The sequence below is a fragment of the Aspergillus heteromorphus genome, assembly GCF_003184545.1.
Source record: "Aspergillus heteromorphus CBS 117.55 chromosome Unknown BO70scaffold_3, whole genome shotgun sequence".
In the NCBI taxonomy this organism is placed as follows: domain Eukaryota; kingdom Fungi; phylum Ascomycota; class Eurotiomycetes; order Eurotiales; family Aspergillaceae; genus Aspergillus; species Aspergillus heteromorphus.
Genome location: NW_020290408.1, coordinates 100,147 through 117,790, shown reverse-complemented (window position 1 = coordinate 117,790; position 17,644 = coordinate 100,147). Strand labels below are relative to the sequence as shown.

Below are 17,644 nucleotides of genomic sequence, written 5' to 3'. Positions count from 1 at the left end.
CGACCGTACCGTTCTGGACCGCGAAAGAGAAGCAGAGCTACGGCTATGAGGGATATGGACGTTCTGCAGTTCGCTTCTTCTGACTGAAATATGTAACATTGCTGGGAAGGCTTTTCTTTTTGCTCCCTCCTTTCAAGGTCACCGCTTGTTCACCAGATCCTTTTTAACTGCGGCGCACATATGAGCTTTCTTTTCTCTAGTAATTTTTAATCACTTAATGAGGACATGGTAAATATACAGGGACTTCCGGCATGTGAGAGCCCACTTCACTTTTTAAGCTTATCCAATTTCACCTATCACTTAAACAAATATCCCGTTGGGGTATGGTAGGATCGGTGATAAAGGGATCCATCGATCGTATCCCTTTCTTCAATGAACCCCTTTGGACCCAGCAAAACCTACGTAACTTGTAAGACGATAGATATTTCCAGAGTAACGAACTAGAACCCTGACAAGTGAAGTTCATTTAGGGAACAGACACAGACCCATTTCCCCCCTGTATACCCCAGGTTTAGGGGGCCATTACTGTCAAAGCATCGATAGTCACCACTAGCCTACCCCATCGCGCCCTTCCCAATCCGGAAGCCACTCATTACCTTTCCCAAAACGCGCGACGAGACGCGCCGATGCACGTGACCTACCCGCGCGTTGCTTGGTTCCGGACGGGGCCTAGTGCCGGCCACCTCACATCATCAAAACAAAGAGCGGGCAACAACGGCGTCGGGGGCAACGGAATTGGACCGAGCCATCTATCGAGTTTTGCGCGATCTATGCCCAGGCATCTGAACCGGAGTATCTCGATTCACTTGGCTGTTCCCCGCATTGGTTGCGTTTCAAGAACCACAAGACTCGGAATAGACAGACGAAGCACTGGATGCACCCCCAGAGATCACCGCTAGTCCTTCGAACACTTTCAGCCTCATCTTTGAGGTTCTCCTGACTCGGGAAACACAATCAGTATGGTGAGTAGCCCACTCAATTGAATCCGAGCCTTCCCTTCTGGTCTATAGTCATGCTAACCATCCGGACTTCAACCCGTAGGTGTCCTCTCTACGACGTCTGGCCGCGGACCACGCAGGGCTACACGAGGAACTCCCTCCCAACTACATCTTCCCCTCCGACGACGCAGACGACCTGACGCAGCTCACAACCCTCCTGGCTGGACCACAGGGTACACCATACTCGCAGGGATTATGGCGACTACATCTGAAAATGCCGGAGGACTACCCCAAGAGCCCACCGAAGGCAACGTTCAAGACTCGGATATGGCATCCTAATGTGGAGGAATCGACCGGGGCTGTTTGCGTGGACACGTTGAAGCGAGACTGGAAGTCCAATCTGACCCTGAAGGATGTTCTGGTCGTGAGTACCACCCTCCCCTCCCCTCCCCTCGCCCCAGACATGATCTGACAAAAGACGACCACCATTAGACAATCTCTTGCCTTCTCATCTACCCCAACCCCGACTCCGCACTGAATTCCGCCGCCGGCGCCCTTCTTCAAGAGAACTACGATGCCTTTGCCCGTCAAGCACGACTCATGACCTCCATCCACGCCGCAGTTCCACCAGAGCTCGCCTCCGCCGTGTCCGATGCAAAAACCAGAGGCGAAGACGCCGGGACGATCATCCCCGAAGAACGGGAGGACCCTCGCGCTCTGCGATCACAAAGGGGTGCCAGAATCGCCTCAGTGACGATGAAGAAGCGCACCACCCGGAGGAACAACAGCGAAGAGAGCTCAGGTTCACGATCCCAACAACCCGGCCCATCCATCCGACAACAACAACACCATCATCAACATCAACTCCCAGAAGAAACCCAATCTCAACCTCACCTCCACCCCCTCGACACAACCATCTCTGACGACGAATCCGAATCCGAAACCTCCACCAACGCAAGCAAAGAAAACGACCCTTCCCTCTCCCTCTCCCCCTCCCCAATCCGACTCACCGCGCCCAGCGTCCGCAAAAACGCCCACGGAAAACGCCCCCTCTCCGTCCTAACGATGCCCACGGGCTTCGACGACCCCTTCAAAATGGACACAGACGACATGATGATGACCGCCGCCGACGGCATGTCCGCCTCGGAGAAGAACATCGCCGCAAACTACCCGGACGATCGGGATCCTTCCCCGCAGCGCAAATCCCCCAAACTCTCCGTCCTCAACAAGGGCATCAACTCCTCCGGACGCACCCGCGACGACCTCCAGATCTTCGAAGACGAACCCGACCCGTCCCCCGATGGCGCCTTCGCCCGTCGCCGCAGCGGAGACGGCAAGGAGAACCCGCGTTCCCTGCCTGAGCTGAAAGACACAACGGATCCCGCCCTCCGCGCTTCCCACCCCAGCAACCCTCCTACCGTCCTCACTCCGTCCGCGTCGACCTCCGCCCCGTCACACTTGAGACAGACAAAGCTGGTCACGGGTCTGAGGAAAGTGACCGCGTCGAAAGCCAAGAAGGCAAAGCCTCGCATTGGTATTCGCAGACTGTGAATCATTTCCATGCACTTACTTACTTTACTCACTTACTCTCCTCCACCCTTTCGTTTCGCAGTATTTACTTACCTACTGCATCATCCACATTCTCACCTGTATCTTGTTCTTCTCCTCACCCTCACACTCTCCTCACCCCCCGTCTTCTCTTCCTTCCCCTCTACGATTTACCATATTAATACCCTCCCATGCCCATACCCATAGCCAAATCCATACCCGTACCCCCATTCCCCAAGAGAAACAGATACAAGGACAAAGAGAATGAAATACCCCCCCCCCCCCCCTCTCTAAACCCCCAAATTTCCCACAACAAGAGCGGCGTTCCCATGCAGAGAAAAAAAGGTTACTTTGATGGATGATGGATGGATACTTGAACAGAGGGACGGACGGAATTGGTCGTTTTTTTCACCAAGCATAGCGTCACGAAATGACTTACATTTAACATTTCAGGGTGTGCGTGCGTGCGTCTTCTGGGTTTGGGTTCTTGCATATTCCATATTCCATATTCCATGGCCATGGCGTACATACATATCTGCTTTTCCATGTTGATTTCAGGGAGCATGCGCGGTTGGACTGGTCGGTCAGTCACTGGATCTGGATTTGGAGTCGGGCTGGGTTGTTTGTTGATTGCATTACATGCCTACCACCTATCTACCAACATAGGCATGACTAGCAATTGATGAGAATTATTTCTCTAACGAACGTACTATTTTGAGAAAGTAACTAGTATGACCGTTCGGAAAGTAGTACATTGGGTCGCACACTTTGGTATAGGAGAGACAGCACAGTCAAGCTGGATTTCATCTATGCTACAAGCCTAGTCGTCATCCGGAACCATCTTAATAATGAGCTATGCAAATATCTAGAGTGAATAGACAAATTTTCCCCGAGGCAAACCCCGCAATTGACGTCCCATCACTAGTAACTATTGATAGAACCGCGTCTTCACGTCTCATCTGCTTTTATCCCCGGCTTCATCACCCGGGAATCTCTGGGTCTCAAAGTTCGAGTATCTCACGAAAGACCAGTACACTCCACTGTTTGCGCCAGGGACTTCTCCATGGTACTACATTGCAGAACCGATCTCGGAATAGCTCCGAACCAGCGATCCACCATTCTGATCTGGGAGGGATTCAACGATTATAAGGAAATAGAAAAACACGCTAAGCTGATTAAGCAATAATATCGCAAAGGAGAAGGGCTTCGTTGTTATGTGCGTGGACCAGTAGAGGGGATAACGGATAAATTCGAACTGCATGGTCACCATCATACAACCACCCTGATAATTCGCCAAGGAAAGACCAAAATTCATATTGTAAACATGTAGAACACATCCGAAGAAGTGAATTTCCTTCTGGTCCCTTTACAGCGCATAGGGATTGACCGAGCGAATAGTGAGGCACCTGCAAGCGCATGTTAGCTGCTGGAACGGACAAACACAGGCGAGAAAATGATGATCGAAAGGATACTTACGGAGGGCTCTTGCTCAAATCGGTCTTCAAGATGATAGGGACACGGGTCATCTCGGTGACGTCCTGGATATACTCGCCATCCTCTTCCCGGAGCTTGAACAGCCGCAGGTACTTCTCCTTGTTCGTCAACTTGGCCTCGGGAGCGTCGCCGCTGATCGTCGCAATCTTCGGATCAGAGCGCGTGCGGTGGGGCGCTTGCTGGAGATGACCGTTGCGAGTGGGCGACGGGGGCATGCTCTGGGTCGAGCGGTCGGCAGACGAGTTCAAAGACACGCCCGCAGCCATCTCGGTAACTTCGGAGACATCGTCATCGTCGTCAAACAGGGCATCCACATCATCAGCAGACATGGTGCCAGTCTCAGTCTGTCTGCGCATGGCCTCCTCGCGCTCGCGGGCACGTTCTCTGGCAGCTTCTGCTTCGCGCGCAGCCGCGGCAGCCTGGGCAGCACGGGAGTTCCCGGGCTTCGGCCGCTCGTCTTCAGGAATGTAAGCGGACGACGGCACACCCTTCTCCCAGTAAAGCTCCAGCACACGTGAGTCCTTGCGGTACTCAGCCTTCTTCAAGGGCAGCTGATCGCAGTGGACACGCTTCTCGAAGCCGTACTCCGGGATGAGAACGTCGAAAGCGGACTCGTAGACGCAGATCACGATACCCTCGCTGATGAGGTCACCACCAAGCTCCTGTCGCTCCTTGTCCATATTCCTGCATGCTTCGATATGGACGCTTTGCTCCTGAGCATTGTGCGCGGAATCCTTCTTGTTGTTGCACAAATCTGCGGTCTTGTTCAGAGACTCCAGGTCGTCTGAGAATTCGATCGCGCCGTTCGACAGAACAGCTTCCAACTGGCGATGAACCATGATGTCCGCATACCGGCGAGAGGGGTTCGTGAAATGAGTATACACGGGCAGGTTGAGGGTGTAATGCACACGCTCGTCTTGCACGCTGCTAGCGACAAAGTACTTCGCACGCTGCATAGCTTTCATAAGAATCGTTTCCATTCCCTGCAATAGCTGTTAGCTGGGGGATGACCGTAAATACGGGCTTCTGACTTGAAACTGACCTTACGCAGCTCGTCATCCTGGACATTGCAGAGGCTGCTCTGCAGAGTTCCACTGCTAGCGGGGTCCAGCTCAAAGCCAAGTCTGTTCATACGCTCAACAAGGAGGTGAAGGCGACGCGAGCTTGGCGGCAACTGGCGGCGCAGGAAGGCCTTCTCAGGCAAAGCAGTGACCAGTTTACGGGCAACCAAGAAGTTAGCCTTGTAGCTCAACTCCTCCACGAGTTCCCGAACAGGGGAAGAGTCGAAAATGTTGTTCTCAACCGGCACATTCTCGTCATCCAGCTGATGCAACAGGCGAAGAGGGGGGATGTTGGAAGCCCGGTTACCCAGCCTTGCCTCTCTGAACTTGGACGAAATAGCCTGAAGATTACCCATGTTAGCATGTACAGGCCAGATGTGCTGCCACACCTAATGCTGAGAATGACTTACGTAGAGAGCTCTGACAAGATCGGTGGGGACTCCAGGAGCGGCGAGATTGGAGGTACCCTGAATCGCGGCATCAACCTCTTCATAGCTGAGTTTGCCGGAGCTCTTGATGATGGCCTTACCGATCCAGACGTCATCATCAATGGCACCGGTCTCAGGGTTGGCCTTGAAAACAACACTGACGGTAAAACGATCCTCTCCCGGAAGGAGGGCGCACAGCTCAGTGGAGACACGGGGGGGCAGCATGTTCACGAGGCGGTCCACGAGATAAACAGCAGTGCCCCGCTTCTTGGCTTCGCGGTCAACCAGAGAGTTGCCCTTGACAAAGTGGGCAATGTCGGTAACGTGGATGCCGACTTCGACCTTTCCATCGTCGAGAGGCTTGAAGTGGAACGCATTGTCGAGCTCCTTGGTAGCGCCCGGGTTAATGGTGAACGTAGTCTCTTGGCGGTAATCACGGCGAGAAGTCAAAACGGCGTCGCCCTCGCTGGAAACGGACCAGTCCTCCCAGCCAATGCTCTTGAGGACAGCATCAGAGAACTCGTCGGAGCCAAAGTTGTTATCACGCAGAAGAGCTTCGGTTTCCACCCTCAGGTCACCCATTTCACCGAGCTGCTCAACAAGGGTACCGAATGGGTGGAGGGAGGTAATGGGCCACCGCTTGATGCACGCAACAAAAATGCGGTTCGCGTAATCCTGGTGCTTCTCAACGAAGTCCCGAGGAGCCTGTTCTGTGGGAATAGCAATCAAAGGAACACGCTTGTCGGTAGGCTTGAACCAGACAATCTTGGGTTTATCCTGCTGGCGGTCCTGCTGCTGACGGCCGCCGTGGCCACCATCTCTGGCCAGCCGCTCGGCCTCCTGCTTCTCCTTCGTCGCCTGGCTACTGGGACGGAGGAGACCAAGTGTTCCCGAGAACATCTGGCCAGCAATGCGCTCGATAACAGCCACGACGTGGCCGGCGTAGAGGGGCTTCTGGTCGTCGCTGATTTCATCTTCTTCGACCAAGAGAAGGCTCTGGCCCTCAACCTCGACGTCATCATTCTTCTTCTGGGTCGGGCGCTGGCGGAGACTGCCACGGCGACGGATGCTCCCGTCAGGTCCGACCTCCTGGCGGTCCCCGTTGGGGCCGGAGTCAGACCGAGACAGCTTGTCAGTTCCAGCATTGCTGCCAGCACGGGCCTCCGTGATGTCCTTGCGCTTTTTCTTTTCCTCTTTTTCTTTCTTCTGCGACCACACTTCGTCAACATCCAGAAGTTCGATGGCAACATAGTCACCCTCAAGGGCACGGTTTCTATCTTTGCTTCCGCAAATGAAGATATCGGCGTCCAAATCCGGAGTCGTGACGTAGGCGTCGGAACGATTCTTCTTGTTCACGCGAAGGATACCAGCAACCAACTGACCGTTGCTCAGTAGAGCAGGCAGGTTGGCCTGGGGCAAGTAAGGAGTAAAGAGAGTTTTTCGTTGCTGCTGCTGCTGTTGCTGCTGCTGTTGAGCAGACAGCTGGGGCGGAGCATGCTGGCTAGCCTGTAGACCGAGGCTTTGGCCGTTCAACTGACCGTTCTGCTGCAGAGCTTGAAGCTGGGCGAGCTGCAGGGGGTTGAGCTGTTGACCACCGCCAAACATCTGAGGCGGGGCCATGACCACCTGGCCTTGAGGCAGTTGAATGAGCTGGGGCTGACCGGGGTATTGGAAAGATCCAATGGAGCCGATGGACTGGTTCATCGAAGCACGGGTACGGTGGCCTGGCTGGAAACCACCACTCTGTTGTCCAAAGCCCTTCTGCTGATCCTGGCCTTGAGGTTGGTTGTTCGGTTGGCGCCAATTGCCGTCAAAGTTTCTGGAAGAAGACCGGGCGTGACCTTGCTGACTGCCACGGCGTTGGTTTTCTCCATCACCAGATTGAGGGAACTGGAAGCCACCGGCACCACGACCAGACAAAGAACCTCGGTTTCCGCCCACAGCCATTGATTGACTGCGACCATGGCCGCCCGCCCGGATGTTGCCTGCGCGGTGAAGACCCAGTCCCTGGGGGGGCTGCAGTCCGGTGGGGGTCAATTTCTCATCAGACCCTTGAGGGCTCTCAGAGTCACCAGGGGTGCTACTGGGGGGAGGGAACTGGAAGCCGGAGGCCGTCCTCTTCTGTTGGGCAAGCTCCGCAGCCTTCTTGGCTTCGGGAAGCGCAAGCGAATGGCGTCGCTGGTGGCCACCGCCAGGGGGACCTCCTCGCCCACGGCCATGGCCTCCGTTCTCGTTCTTGGGTTGGTGACCCTGTTGCTGCTGACCGTAATCAGAATAACCCGAGGCCCCCGATGAGGGGGCAGGAGGGGGGCCCATGCCGAGTCCTGGGAGGGCCGACTGATTGCGTCTGTGCGAGTGTTGGGTCGAGGGGTTCATGGGTACACCGAGCTGCTGCTGTTGGGCGAGCTGCGGAAATTGGAAGGCGTTAAGCTGAGGCGAAACTCCTCCCATGGAAGCACCGCCCTGCATGGAGGGAGGGAATCCCGACACCTGGCCCAGCTGTTGTGGTTGTAACAATCCCATGTTAACATACTGCTGATGCGTGGCTGCGATCTGCTGCTGTTGCTGCTGAAGGAGCTCGATCTGCTGCTGGATTGCCAGTTGTTCCACTGTTCCGGCGACCATTAGCATCTGGTCACAAGGCAACGGCATACGGAATTGGATTGGACTGGACTTGACATACTCATCAGAGGGGTCAGTTCAGACGGGCTTCTTCTGTGGGCAATATGGAGCTTGCGCCCCGCGGGGCCGGGAACCCCGGATTGTCCCTGTTGATCCATCTTCTCAGGCGAAGAAACCGACAGGTTATATGGTTATAGAGTGAATTGTCTGCAAGTAAACGGTCCGCTGCGGAGATGAGGGAATGTTGGAAATGACGGAGGTCACACTCGTCGTGGGTTGCCGTTGAGGAAGGCCGATCGGAGGCAGTCTGAAACAACGAGGGGGTGATTGTGCAGTATACTAGCAGAGGCGAACGATAGGTCAGTAAGTGTGTGCGGATGACAACTAAGAGCAAGCAGAGCAATTCTCAACAAAAAGAAAGATGGCGACGAGTGTCAAAACAGAAAGGGCTTGTTGGGAAGGAAGCAGGAGCAGAGCTGCTCGTGGGCGAACGGGAAGCTGCGATTACCCCATACAAAAATGACATCAACCAGGGTACACCTGGAAGGGAAGCGAGGGAAATGGAGCGGGAGGCAAGAGGACCAACCGGGTTTGGGGAAGGCAGGGAAGAGTGACGGATTGGAAGGCCAACCACGGCAATTGATCTTACCTGTTAAACGATCGTCCAACTCGGAAGGGATTTTGCAACCTGATGTGATTTTCGCACTTCTCCTTTTGCACGGGGGGGTGTGGGGAGGAGGGATGTGGGCGGGAAATTCCCGATTATACGGCGAACGTAGCGGTGACCGACAAATGTCTCACAGAAATGGGGAATCAGGGAGGCCCAGATCCAAAGAAGCAAAGCAATATATGCAAACAGAAAGCAAGATTGAAGGGGGGGGGATAAATAGACACCAGGCGTGGGTCGAAGGACAAGCCTCTGGGAGACGGCAGAGACCGAAAGAGAGGGTGGATGAAGCTCGACGAATCGGGGGAAGCTGGGATTAGGAGGAAGAAGAGGAGGAGGAGGAGGGGGAAAACACCGAGTAAGCGGATGGGAGCTGTCGTCGGTCGACCCCAACTGCCATTCAAGCGACCCCAAAGCTTCCAACCAGTCAAAGGAGGGACCTTTTTCCCTTCCGATTTTTTTGAGGGGGGTTGTAGTAATTTCCCTAGGGACGGGGAAGGATAACGATGCTAATTTTTTTGAGGGGGGTTTTTTTTTATTTGGTGTGGAAATGGAAAAAAATCCAGTGATGAGTGAGGGGGGGCGTTTCGACCGAAGTGGGATTGATTGCACGGAAGAGAACGGAGGCTCCTCAGTAGTAGCAGAAAAGGGGGGGCAACTCGAGGCCAGAAATAAAAGGCGATCGATCGAGTTGGGTTGGCGCTTAAACCGTTGGAGGGCGGAGGAAACCAACAGGAACGGTTCCTCCTGCCGGAGACGATCGATAGGATTGATCTTCTTGTAGATAGACAGATAGATAGATGGAGGGATGGATAGATGGTAGTAGATCCAAAAGCACAAGGCAGCGAGGTATCCGACAGAGAGAGAATGACAGATAAGCCAAGTGATGATATCAACAACAGGGAGGTTTGATCGCTGACCCGAAGGAATGATCAGGGGCGATGGGTAGGAAAGAGGGAGGTAGAAAGCCAAAGGAGAGGGATAATGAAGAAAGAAGAAGAGGAGAAGAGGGAGGGGGGAGATGAGGGAAGAAGAGAAGACGGGGAGGATGAGGTAAAGGTGAAGGAAGAGAGGGAGGGAGAGGGAAAAGGCAGAGGTTTAAGTTAAGTTGGTCTAATATTTAGCAGCACCAATGCACTGCACTGCTGCTGCAGCGGTGGTGGTTGTATTCATCCAAGGCCCTACCAGGAGGTGCAGCAGCAGGTAATAATACTACGGATACCCAATAGAATACTGTACTCCCAGATAATAGGCCCCGGGCGAAGAAGAATAAGGTATTCTGCGACCAATACGCAGCATAATACAAATCATATAAGCAGCAATAGCAGCAACCTAGAGATGTGGGGGAAGGCAGACCACCAAGGGAAACCCACCCTAGGCCCAATATCGTCTCAAAGAGAGTTTGGCTCCTTCACCAATTATCCGTTTCGATGTGTTTCTGATGTTACCTAGATTCCCTTATTCACCTTGTCCTCCTTCAGTCGGCAGGCTGACACCCTGACACCCTGACACCCACCTTCAAAGAGTGATGGATGGTTTTAACTTGTCACTAAACCAAAGTTACCATACTTGGAGGCCAGCAGGGTCTGGTTCGGGGGAGGGTCGCTGCAGCTGGGTTCTCGGCCTGTCATCTGAGTCGTTTCCTCTAGCTAATGGGGAGGTCCCGTTCATTCTCAAGATTCACCATCCAGCAGCAAGTGATTGAGCTAGGCCTGATGATGTTCGTGATGTGAAGATGAGGGAGATAGTTATCTACCCCTCAACTCCTCAGGGTTGGGGGTGACGAACTGCATGGCCAACGCCAACGGCCGGGCCATTTGAAGATCAACTCCGGAGAAGGTCCTGTGGGAAGGCGGTCAGTATCAAGGGAGCTCCGGAGTACTATATCTGGTACCGTCATGGTATCGCAACCTCCATCCTGCTGGCAGTCACTTCCAGAGTGGACGGAGTGCAGAGTCGGGAGACTACGACATGCAACTTGCAAAGCGGTGATCAGCATCTTGCAGTCTAAGAGAAGATCCAGTCAATCAGCTTGGCATCATCCCCTCCCCTGGATGTTGGATACTGGCTGTACTGTTGATGGACGATAGCAGGTGTCGCTGCTGTTGGTTGGCGGAGGCGTGATAGCACGTATCGCATGGTATTGATACCCTCCCTGATGATGAGACCGATCCAATAGTGACCCGCCATTTGATCCACCGGCGGCGGTTGGCGGGGCTTCGGACAAGACCATGTATCAAGGGTGGCACTGGCGACTGGCAAGGTGGCTGTTGGGGTGTGAGAGACAGATTAATATGGAGTCATTGAGACCATGGCGTACTATGTAGGTACACCTAGCCACTCCGTAGCTTACCTAGTCGACAGAGACCGCAAAGTTACTTACATAGTACGTCTCGGATAGCCTGCCTCCCTTGTTTTGGGCCACACCTCGTGATGCTCCGGGTAATGATGATCATGATGATGATGATGCAAATGATGCAAGAAGGGACCCTCCCGTCTCCAGGCTCCCCCTCCGACCGAGGAACGGGTGACCGAGCGATCCATGTTTAGCAGGTGTCGGTACTCCGTATTTGTCGTGCAGTAGGCTGCTGCCACCGCCCCATCGTACCGTAAATGTGGTAACCGGCACGGCGGTGCTTCGCTCCGGGCCATCCCTACTTGGGCAACTGTTTGTCCGGTTTGGCCTGTTTGGGCTCGGTCGGCCTACGGCAGCCCACAGCGACCAAGGGAGCTTCCCGCCTGGCTGTCCGGATGACTCAGCGCCGGAGCTGCGTTCTTCCCGCAAAACGCCCGAGACTCGTTAGATAGAAGATCGCGCTTCGGCTGGCATCACATTGCATACACTGCGCTTCTTAGCCCAATCCTTCGCTTGCTCTTCCGATGCTCGCCTTTCCCCTTTGACCTCGATTTAGACGACCCTCTTCGCCGGCTCAGGCCGTTTTTTTCGAGCTTAGGGACCAGATCACGTGGCTGCCCTTCCCTCCAACTCCCTTGAGCCGTAAGTTTAACCGTTGATGCACTTTTTTTTTGGCCTTGTATTCCCCACATACGCACATCGGCTGACTGAATGGTACCGTCTGATCTAGAGCACAGGAAACTCGACGCTTTCTCGGCGTGGCCCACTCCTTTATCACGCTCCCTTCGCTCCCCGCAAAGTGCAGCCTTACCCTGTCGGCAGCTGCCCGTCCCCGACCAACCCTTCAGTCACGATTGCACAAGTGTGACAGACTGTTTGCGTCTACCGAGACATTTCTACTGCTTTTCAATCCCACCTGATTCCCATAATAGCTTCACTACACTACAATCGACCCTGATTCGTCCGATGCAAGCTATGGTCCGTACTCAAGCTTGATTCACTGTTGAGCAAACACCCGCGCAAGACCAACTCTTTCGTCCCCGAGAATCCACTGTCTTTTATCCCTGCTCCATCAGTACTCGCAGGCATTCGTTTGCAAATCATCACCTCGTCGGCAATTTCCGCAACAAAGAGCGTTTGTTTACAAAATGGGACGATTGAGCTATCCCGCCCAGATGGACAGCCCGTCGAGGCAACTCGTCTTGGACTTGGCTCGGGACCTCGAACAGCTTCGTGTCCACAACACCGAACTGAAGAAGGTCAAAGCCTACGAACGCCGCTCATTTTACGAGAGCCTTGACCGCATCGACAGCGAACTCGAAGCTCAGCACCATGCAGCCCTGGATAAGGTCGCTGCCCTACATGATCAGGTTTTGGAGGAGGCAGAGGAGACCTTGCGCGAGCATCAGCGAGCGGTGGAAGAGGAGAACCGTATGAGAGAGGAGGAGGCTCGGAAAGAAGCGCAGCGCATAGAGCGTGAAAAGGCAGAAAAGTTGCGACGAGAGCAGGAGGAGGCTGCGCGACGAGAGGCCGAGCGAAAGGCAGCGGAAGAAGCAAAGAAGAAGGCGGAAGAAGAGGCAGAAAGAAAGAGAAAGGCAGCACAGGAGGAACAGCAGAGGAAGGAGCGAGAAAGATTAGAGGAGGAGAATCGAAAGCGCCAAGCAGAGGCACAAAGAGCGGAAAAAGAGGCATCGCAACGCCAAGCAGAAGCCGCAGAAAAGGCACAGGCCCAGCGACAGCGACAAATTGGCGGCGGCCGTCTGACGCAAGAGGAGATCAAGGTGCAAGCACGCTATGTCGAATTGCACCAGCACCTGAAAAAGTTCCGGCAGTATTTGAAGGACCAGGGGAAAACCAACGCCCTGGTGAAGCAGAACATGGGGGACATGCGGCGGTCGATCAAGAAGAGTGTTGGTCAGCTACGTGAAGGCAAGGGTGCCAACAAAGTTCAGGTAGGTGTCACGCTTATCATTCGCTAATCTCTCAGAACTAACCTCTCACCCATCACTATATAGCTTCAAGAAATCCGAACGACGCTCGAGAAGGCAGCCTCTATTCCGGAACCGTCGGTGGACATCCGCCAATTCCTTGCATTCCCTCCGGAGGACATCGCCAATTCCGATGACAACAAGGTTCCAGCCCTGCTGATCTATGCTCTCAACATCTTCTCTAAATGCATGATCTCGTCTCTGATCACGGAGGCCTCGATCAACTTGGGCCATGCGGAGCCGGTCGGTATCGTTGCGGCACAGATATTCTCCGCGGACGCCTTTATCTACAAGGGGCACCACATGGTGGACATCTTACTGGCGAAGTACCGTGTCGTTTGCCCGGCCCTGTGGGGATTCTACGGCAATGAAAAGACAGAAGCGGGCCGGCGTGCCGTAGGTTGGTGGCGGGAGGGCCCAGATGGGCCTTACATTAGTGAACAGGGCCATGCAGACCGTATGACAGCTCTCGGGGCCGGCTATGCTGCCCTGACACTGCGCAATTTCGGCAAAACCACGCGCAAGAACCCGTTCCCGAACACCATGTTTTGGTTTACCATGCACAAAATCTTGTCGATTCCTCCTGGGGAGATCCAAGACACCCATATCACCCTCCTTTCCTCCATGTTGAAATCCTCGGCGGAGAGAATAGTCGGATTCTTCGGGCATGTCGGGCTTGCACTGATGAGGAAGGCTATAGTCGATTTACCGAACAGCCTGCCCCGTCAAAGCATGAGCGTCAACCAGCTAAAACTTCTGAGGGACTTGTACAAACGCGAGAAGAACATCATCCTCTGAGGGTCGGTCGCACGAGCATTTGTTTGTTGCACCAAGTCCCTTCTTTGCCGCTGGTCTCATCACTCGAGACCCAGGTGGCTCCACATGAGCTGTCGTCATGTTTCTAGACCGTCGGATCCGTTGCCGCGCATCCTATGATCCCTGCATGGTGTGACAGCCTGTCAAGCCGACCGAGTTTCTCCCGGAGTTGCACCACGACCGACTGGGCTGATATCCAGCCCTGATAAAGATGAAGTTGGGCAGCGCTGGCACCGATGAGACGGTCGCCGTCAACAAACCAGGGTGATAGACTCGATTTCTCTACACCACTTCGCTGGCCTTGGCTCTACCCGCCTTGTTGAAACGCTATTGTATGTTTATCTGCGCCATGCCTTGGCACGAGGGCAATTTAGGTATCGAAAGCAATCTAGCGGAAGTTATTTCTTGTCTCACGGGCGCCGACACCAGTTTTCGCCTTGAAGGTTAAATGCGAGCGTGCAACTTTGATGGATTCGTGCCACCCATTGTGGCTGTAGGAACGGCCACCGCCGAAAATCATCCGATGAAAGGCCGTGCGACTCCGTACCGTGCGCTTGCATCACGCCACTAAGCAAGGCAGCCCGCCGTTCTCGGGCGATTAAGGTTGATCAGGAGCAAGATTCCCAATTCAGTCTCGGTTGCTAACATCCGGCCGGCCCGTGTCAGCCTGCTGATGGGCCTGTTGCCGAGTCGATCATTGGCCTTATGTTCTTTGCCAAGTTTGGTATACACCCTTACTTAGCACGGTGACGAAGATGACGCGACACTCAGCCCCAGCTATCGCCAAACCTGTTGATCGGCTTACCTGTTTGGCTTGCCAACATGACACAAATACCTCCCTGCTGTCATATCTGTGGCGTCGGTTCATATTACTTGACATGGACTGTCCTGTTACATGGAAGCCTTTGCTGCCGTTCTTTCCATATAAGACCAAGCGCCTTCCATCCTCACACCCTACGCAGCCCTTCCTGTTGTTCACCCACCGTCCTTGCCCTGTGGATATGTGATGTCCCATACAATGGCTGCAAATCTTCCCATCGAACTTATCCATTGCGTCCTTGAACATGTCGACTTAGAGACTTACGTCGCTGCACGGTCGTCATGTCGCCCCTGGCGGAGTGCAGCATCGATCTCCTCCATACTTCGAAGAGCTCTGAAAGAAGCTCCCTTATCAATACCTCCACGAGTAGAGCTCCTCACCAATGAGGAATGGAATGTCTACTTCTATCAAATTACTCATTTGAACCTCCTGGGCCACCGGACACAAGTCGAGAAATCGGAGCTTCGACGTGTGTTGCCTGACGACTGCTCCCCTACTAGTGTGCTAGCATCCTCCCATGACGGCCAAACGCTGGTGACCCTAAAAGGGACACGAGCAACGATGTACAGTCATCCGGACAAGCGCAGCCCATGGGAGTTCTCCTTGGCTTCATCACTCTACCCGCTCTGGACTTCCGTATGCCGCGCCATGATGGAGGGAGGCAGTTCAGGAAGCATGGTTCTCGACCAGCGGTACGCAAAACATCGTATCGCCATCTCTTCCCAAGGCCACCTTCTCGCCGTTGCTCTGGGCACGACGATTCAAATCTACAACCTCGGGGACGAAGACGGCATCGCTTCCCCAGCCGAATACGTGCTCGGCGAAAACAGCGGCATATTCAGCAGCCCTCCCATCGCCGGCTACGAAGAAACCAATGGAGTCGTCGAGTCTCTCGAATTCAGCAACGACGACACCCTCCTCCGCGTCGTCATCGGCAAGGAAACCACCACCTTCCAACCAAGCCGCGTCCGCTACCTGGGCAACCCGTGCAACACCCCCCAGCACCACCCCAACATCCAATACTGGCGTGACAATCTCAACCATATCTTCCTCGACTCGGTCTCCATGGCCGTCAGCCTCGGTGCAGGGGAAGGAAAAGTGATCCTGCGCGGCCTCCGCCTCCTCTCCCCATCCTACTACGACCCCAAACTCCAAGACCTCCCCGTCGACCCATCCTCCACCTCGCACTACTTCACCGCACTCCTCCACTCCGAACACACAAACAGCTACTGCATCGGCCTGGTCACGACCTCTCCATCCTCCCCACAGACCATCACCATTACCCGCCTCCTCCCCTCCCGTCAGCACCACTCCATCCCCACGCACGAATCCTCCTCCCCCTCCACCCCCGCCAACCCAGTCACCATCTCCAAAGACCCCCAATCCATCTCCGCCTCCCTCCAAAGCGCCTCCCACAGATGGAACCCCACCAACCTCCCTGCCGCATCCACCACAAACCCCCTCCTCGCTCTCTCCGACGACGCTAATCTCCTCGTCGTCTACGAACCCGCCGCCGGCCCCTGCTGCTTCGTCGACGGCGGCGCCCTCTACGTCTACTGCATCAAGAACTGCATCCCCGTGTATACCTCCCAACCATCCGCGGAGACCAACAACATCACCAACAATAACCCCCCACTCGACCTGCAGAGTCTCACCTCATCGAAAGGGAAATATCCCCCGCTGGACGTGATCCCCTCGTGGTCTTTCCTGCTGGATGTCTCCAACGTCGATGTGGATGACCTGCAAATCACCAGGGCTGATGATGGTGGATCCGGGTACGTGGTTAGTGCGGCCGCGGGGAAGGATATCATCGAGTGGAGGATTCGTTGATAACATAACGGGATGATTCTCTTTCACCTTTTCATTTTCTTCCTCCTCCTCTTCTTTCTTCTTCTTCTTTCTCCTTCACCCTCAGAAGACTATCTTTTTTTTATATTTCTATCTCCATTGGCGTGGCGTGGTTATCATTTTGCTTGTTTGGGTAGGGTAGAGTATAAAAGAAACCATAGATTGGACTTCATTGTTATGTTATGTTATGTTCAGTAGCATTGATCAAAAAAGTCATTCTGGCTGGCTGGCTGGTTGGTTGTTATAGAGCTTATCATCATGAATATCATCATCATCATCATAATGATTGTTTTACAATTTCGGGACACTATTACCAATAAAACATTTACAACATACCAAAACAACACCAATTATCTCTCTACAGTATAAATAGTACTGAATTTTGAAAACGAAAATGAATATTAAATTAATGGGTATGTCCAATGAAAAAAAAAAAGGGAAATAAATAAAAAGAAGAAGAAGAAAAGAAGAAGAAGGGTATCTACATGATCCACCATCGGCTCCAACGGCCAACAGCAAGGGGGGTAGGTAGGTAGGTAGGTAGGTAGGTAGGTATGAAAAACAAAAAGAGGCAAAAAATCAAAAGCAACAAAGCAAGAAGACACAAAAGCACACAAAAGTAAGGTAAGGTAATCAATAGCAAACGACACGATAGTAGGTAAAGTAAAGTAAGGCAAGGTAAGGTAGTAAGTAAGTAGAAAAAAGAATGGTTGTGAAACGCGAATAAACGAGTGACACACATTCACATTGAGCATTGAGTCAATAAATTAATTGTTGAGCAATAAAAAGAAAAACAGCAACGGCAGAAAAAAAAAACCTTGTGTACAAATTTTTGCGGCAAAAATACATGAGCAAGAGGTGGTATCCAGGTCGGTGGGACGCAAGAAAACAGCGAGAGATAGAAAGAGAGGTAAAGGGCAGTTATTTGGGCAAACAGAAAAAGAGGGTATGGTATGGTATAGTGAAACGAAGGGAAGAAGATCGTGAATCAACTGTCATTGAGAACACAAGCAGATAGCAGAGAGAGGAGGGGGGAAAAGGAGGAATATGCTCAAGCC

General features: G+C 53.4%; 5 protein-coding genes across 5 annotated transcripts; 4 read left to right on the top strand and 1 right to left on the bottom strand.

Moving 5' to 3' along the window:
* The first annotated feature begins 730 nt into the window (after positions 1-730).
* On the top strand, positions 731-2,740 carry BO70DRAFT_308104 (putative ubiquitin conjugating enzyme E2). Its single transcript, XM_025540091.1, has 3 exons — positions 731-962; positions 1,042-1,362; positions 1,431-2,740. The coding sequence occupies exons 1-3, from the start codon at positions 960-962 to the stop codon at positions 2,487-2,489; spliced, it is 1,383 nt and encodes a 460-aa protein (XP_025402589.1). The 5' UTR covers positions 731-959; the 3' UTR covers positions 2,490-2,740.
* A 1,112-nt stretch (positions 2,741-3,852) lies between these two features.
* Positions 3,853-8,249, bottom strand: ssdA (mRNA-binding translational repressor SSD1; the record flags this gene model as incomplete). The annotated part of the gene is made up of 5 exons (XM_025539129.1): positions 3,853-3,892; positions 3,963-4,963; positions 5,023-5,382; positions 5,452-8,078; positions 8,153-8,249. 5 exons carry the CDS (start codon positions 8,247-8,249, stop codon positions 3,853-3,855), a joined length of 4,125 nt encoding a protein of 1,374 aa, XP_025402588.1.
* A 180-nt stretch (positions 8,250-8,429) lies between these two features.
* Positions 8,430-9,193, top strand: BO70DRAFT_127759 (uncharacterized protein). Its single transcript, XM_025538003.1, has one exon. The coding sequence runs from the start codon at positions 8,611-8,613 to the stop codon at positions 9,076-9,078; it is 468 nt and encodes a 155-aa protein (XP_025402587.1). The 5' UTR covers positions 8,430-8,610; the 3' UTR covers positions 9,079-9,193.
* Positions 9,194-12,035: 2,842 nt separating this feature from the next.
* BO70DRAFT_358776 (putative RNA export mediator Gle1) lies at positions 12,036-14,218 on the top strand. Its single transcript, XM_025542376.1, has 2 exons — positions 12,036-13,066; positions 13,130-14,218. Exons 1-2 carry the CDS (start codon positions 12,263-12,265, stop codon positions 13,898-13,900), a joined length of 1,575 nt encoding a protein of 524 aa, XP_025402586.1. The 5' UTR covers positions 12,036-12,262; the 3' UTR covers positions 13,901-14,218.
* A 473-nt stretch (positions 14,219-14,691) lies between these two features.
* BO70DRAFT_127665 (F-box protein) lies at positions 14,692-16,932 on the top strand. The gene has a single exon (XM_025538002.1). It carries the CDS (start codon positions 14,925-14,927, stop codon positions 16,566-16,568), a length of 1,644 nt encoding a protein of 547 aa, XP_025402585.1. The 5' UTR covers positions 14,692-14,924; the 3' UTR covers positions 16,569-16,932.
* Positions 16,933-17,644: the final 712 nt, after the last annotated feature.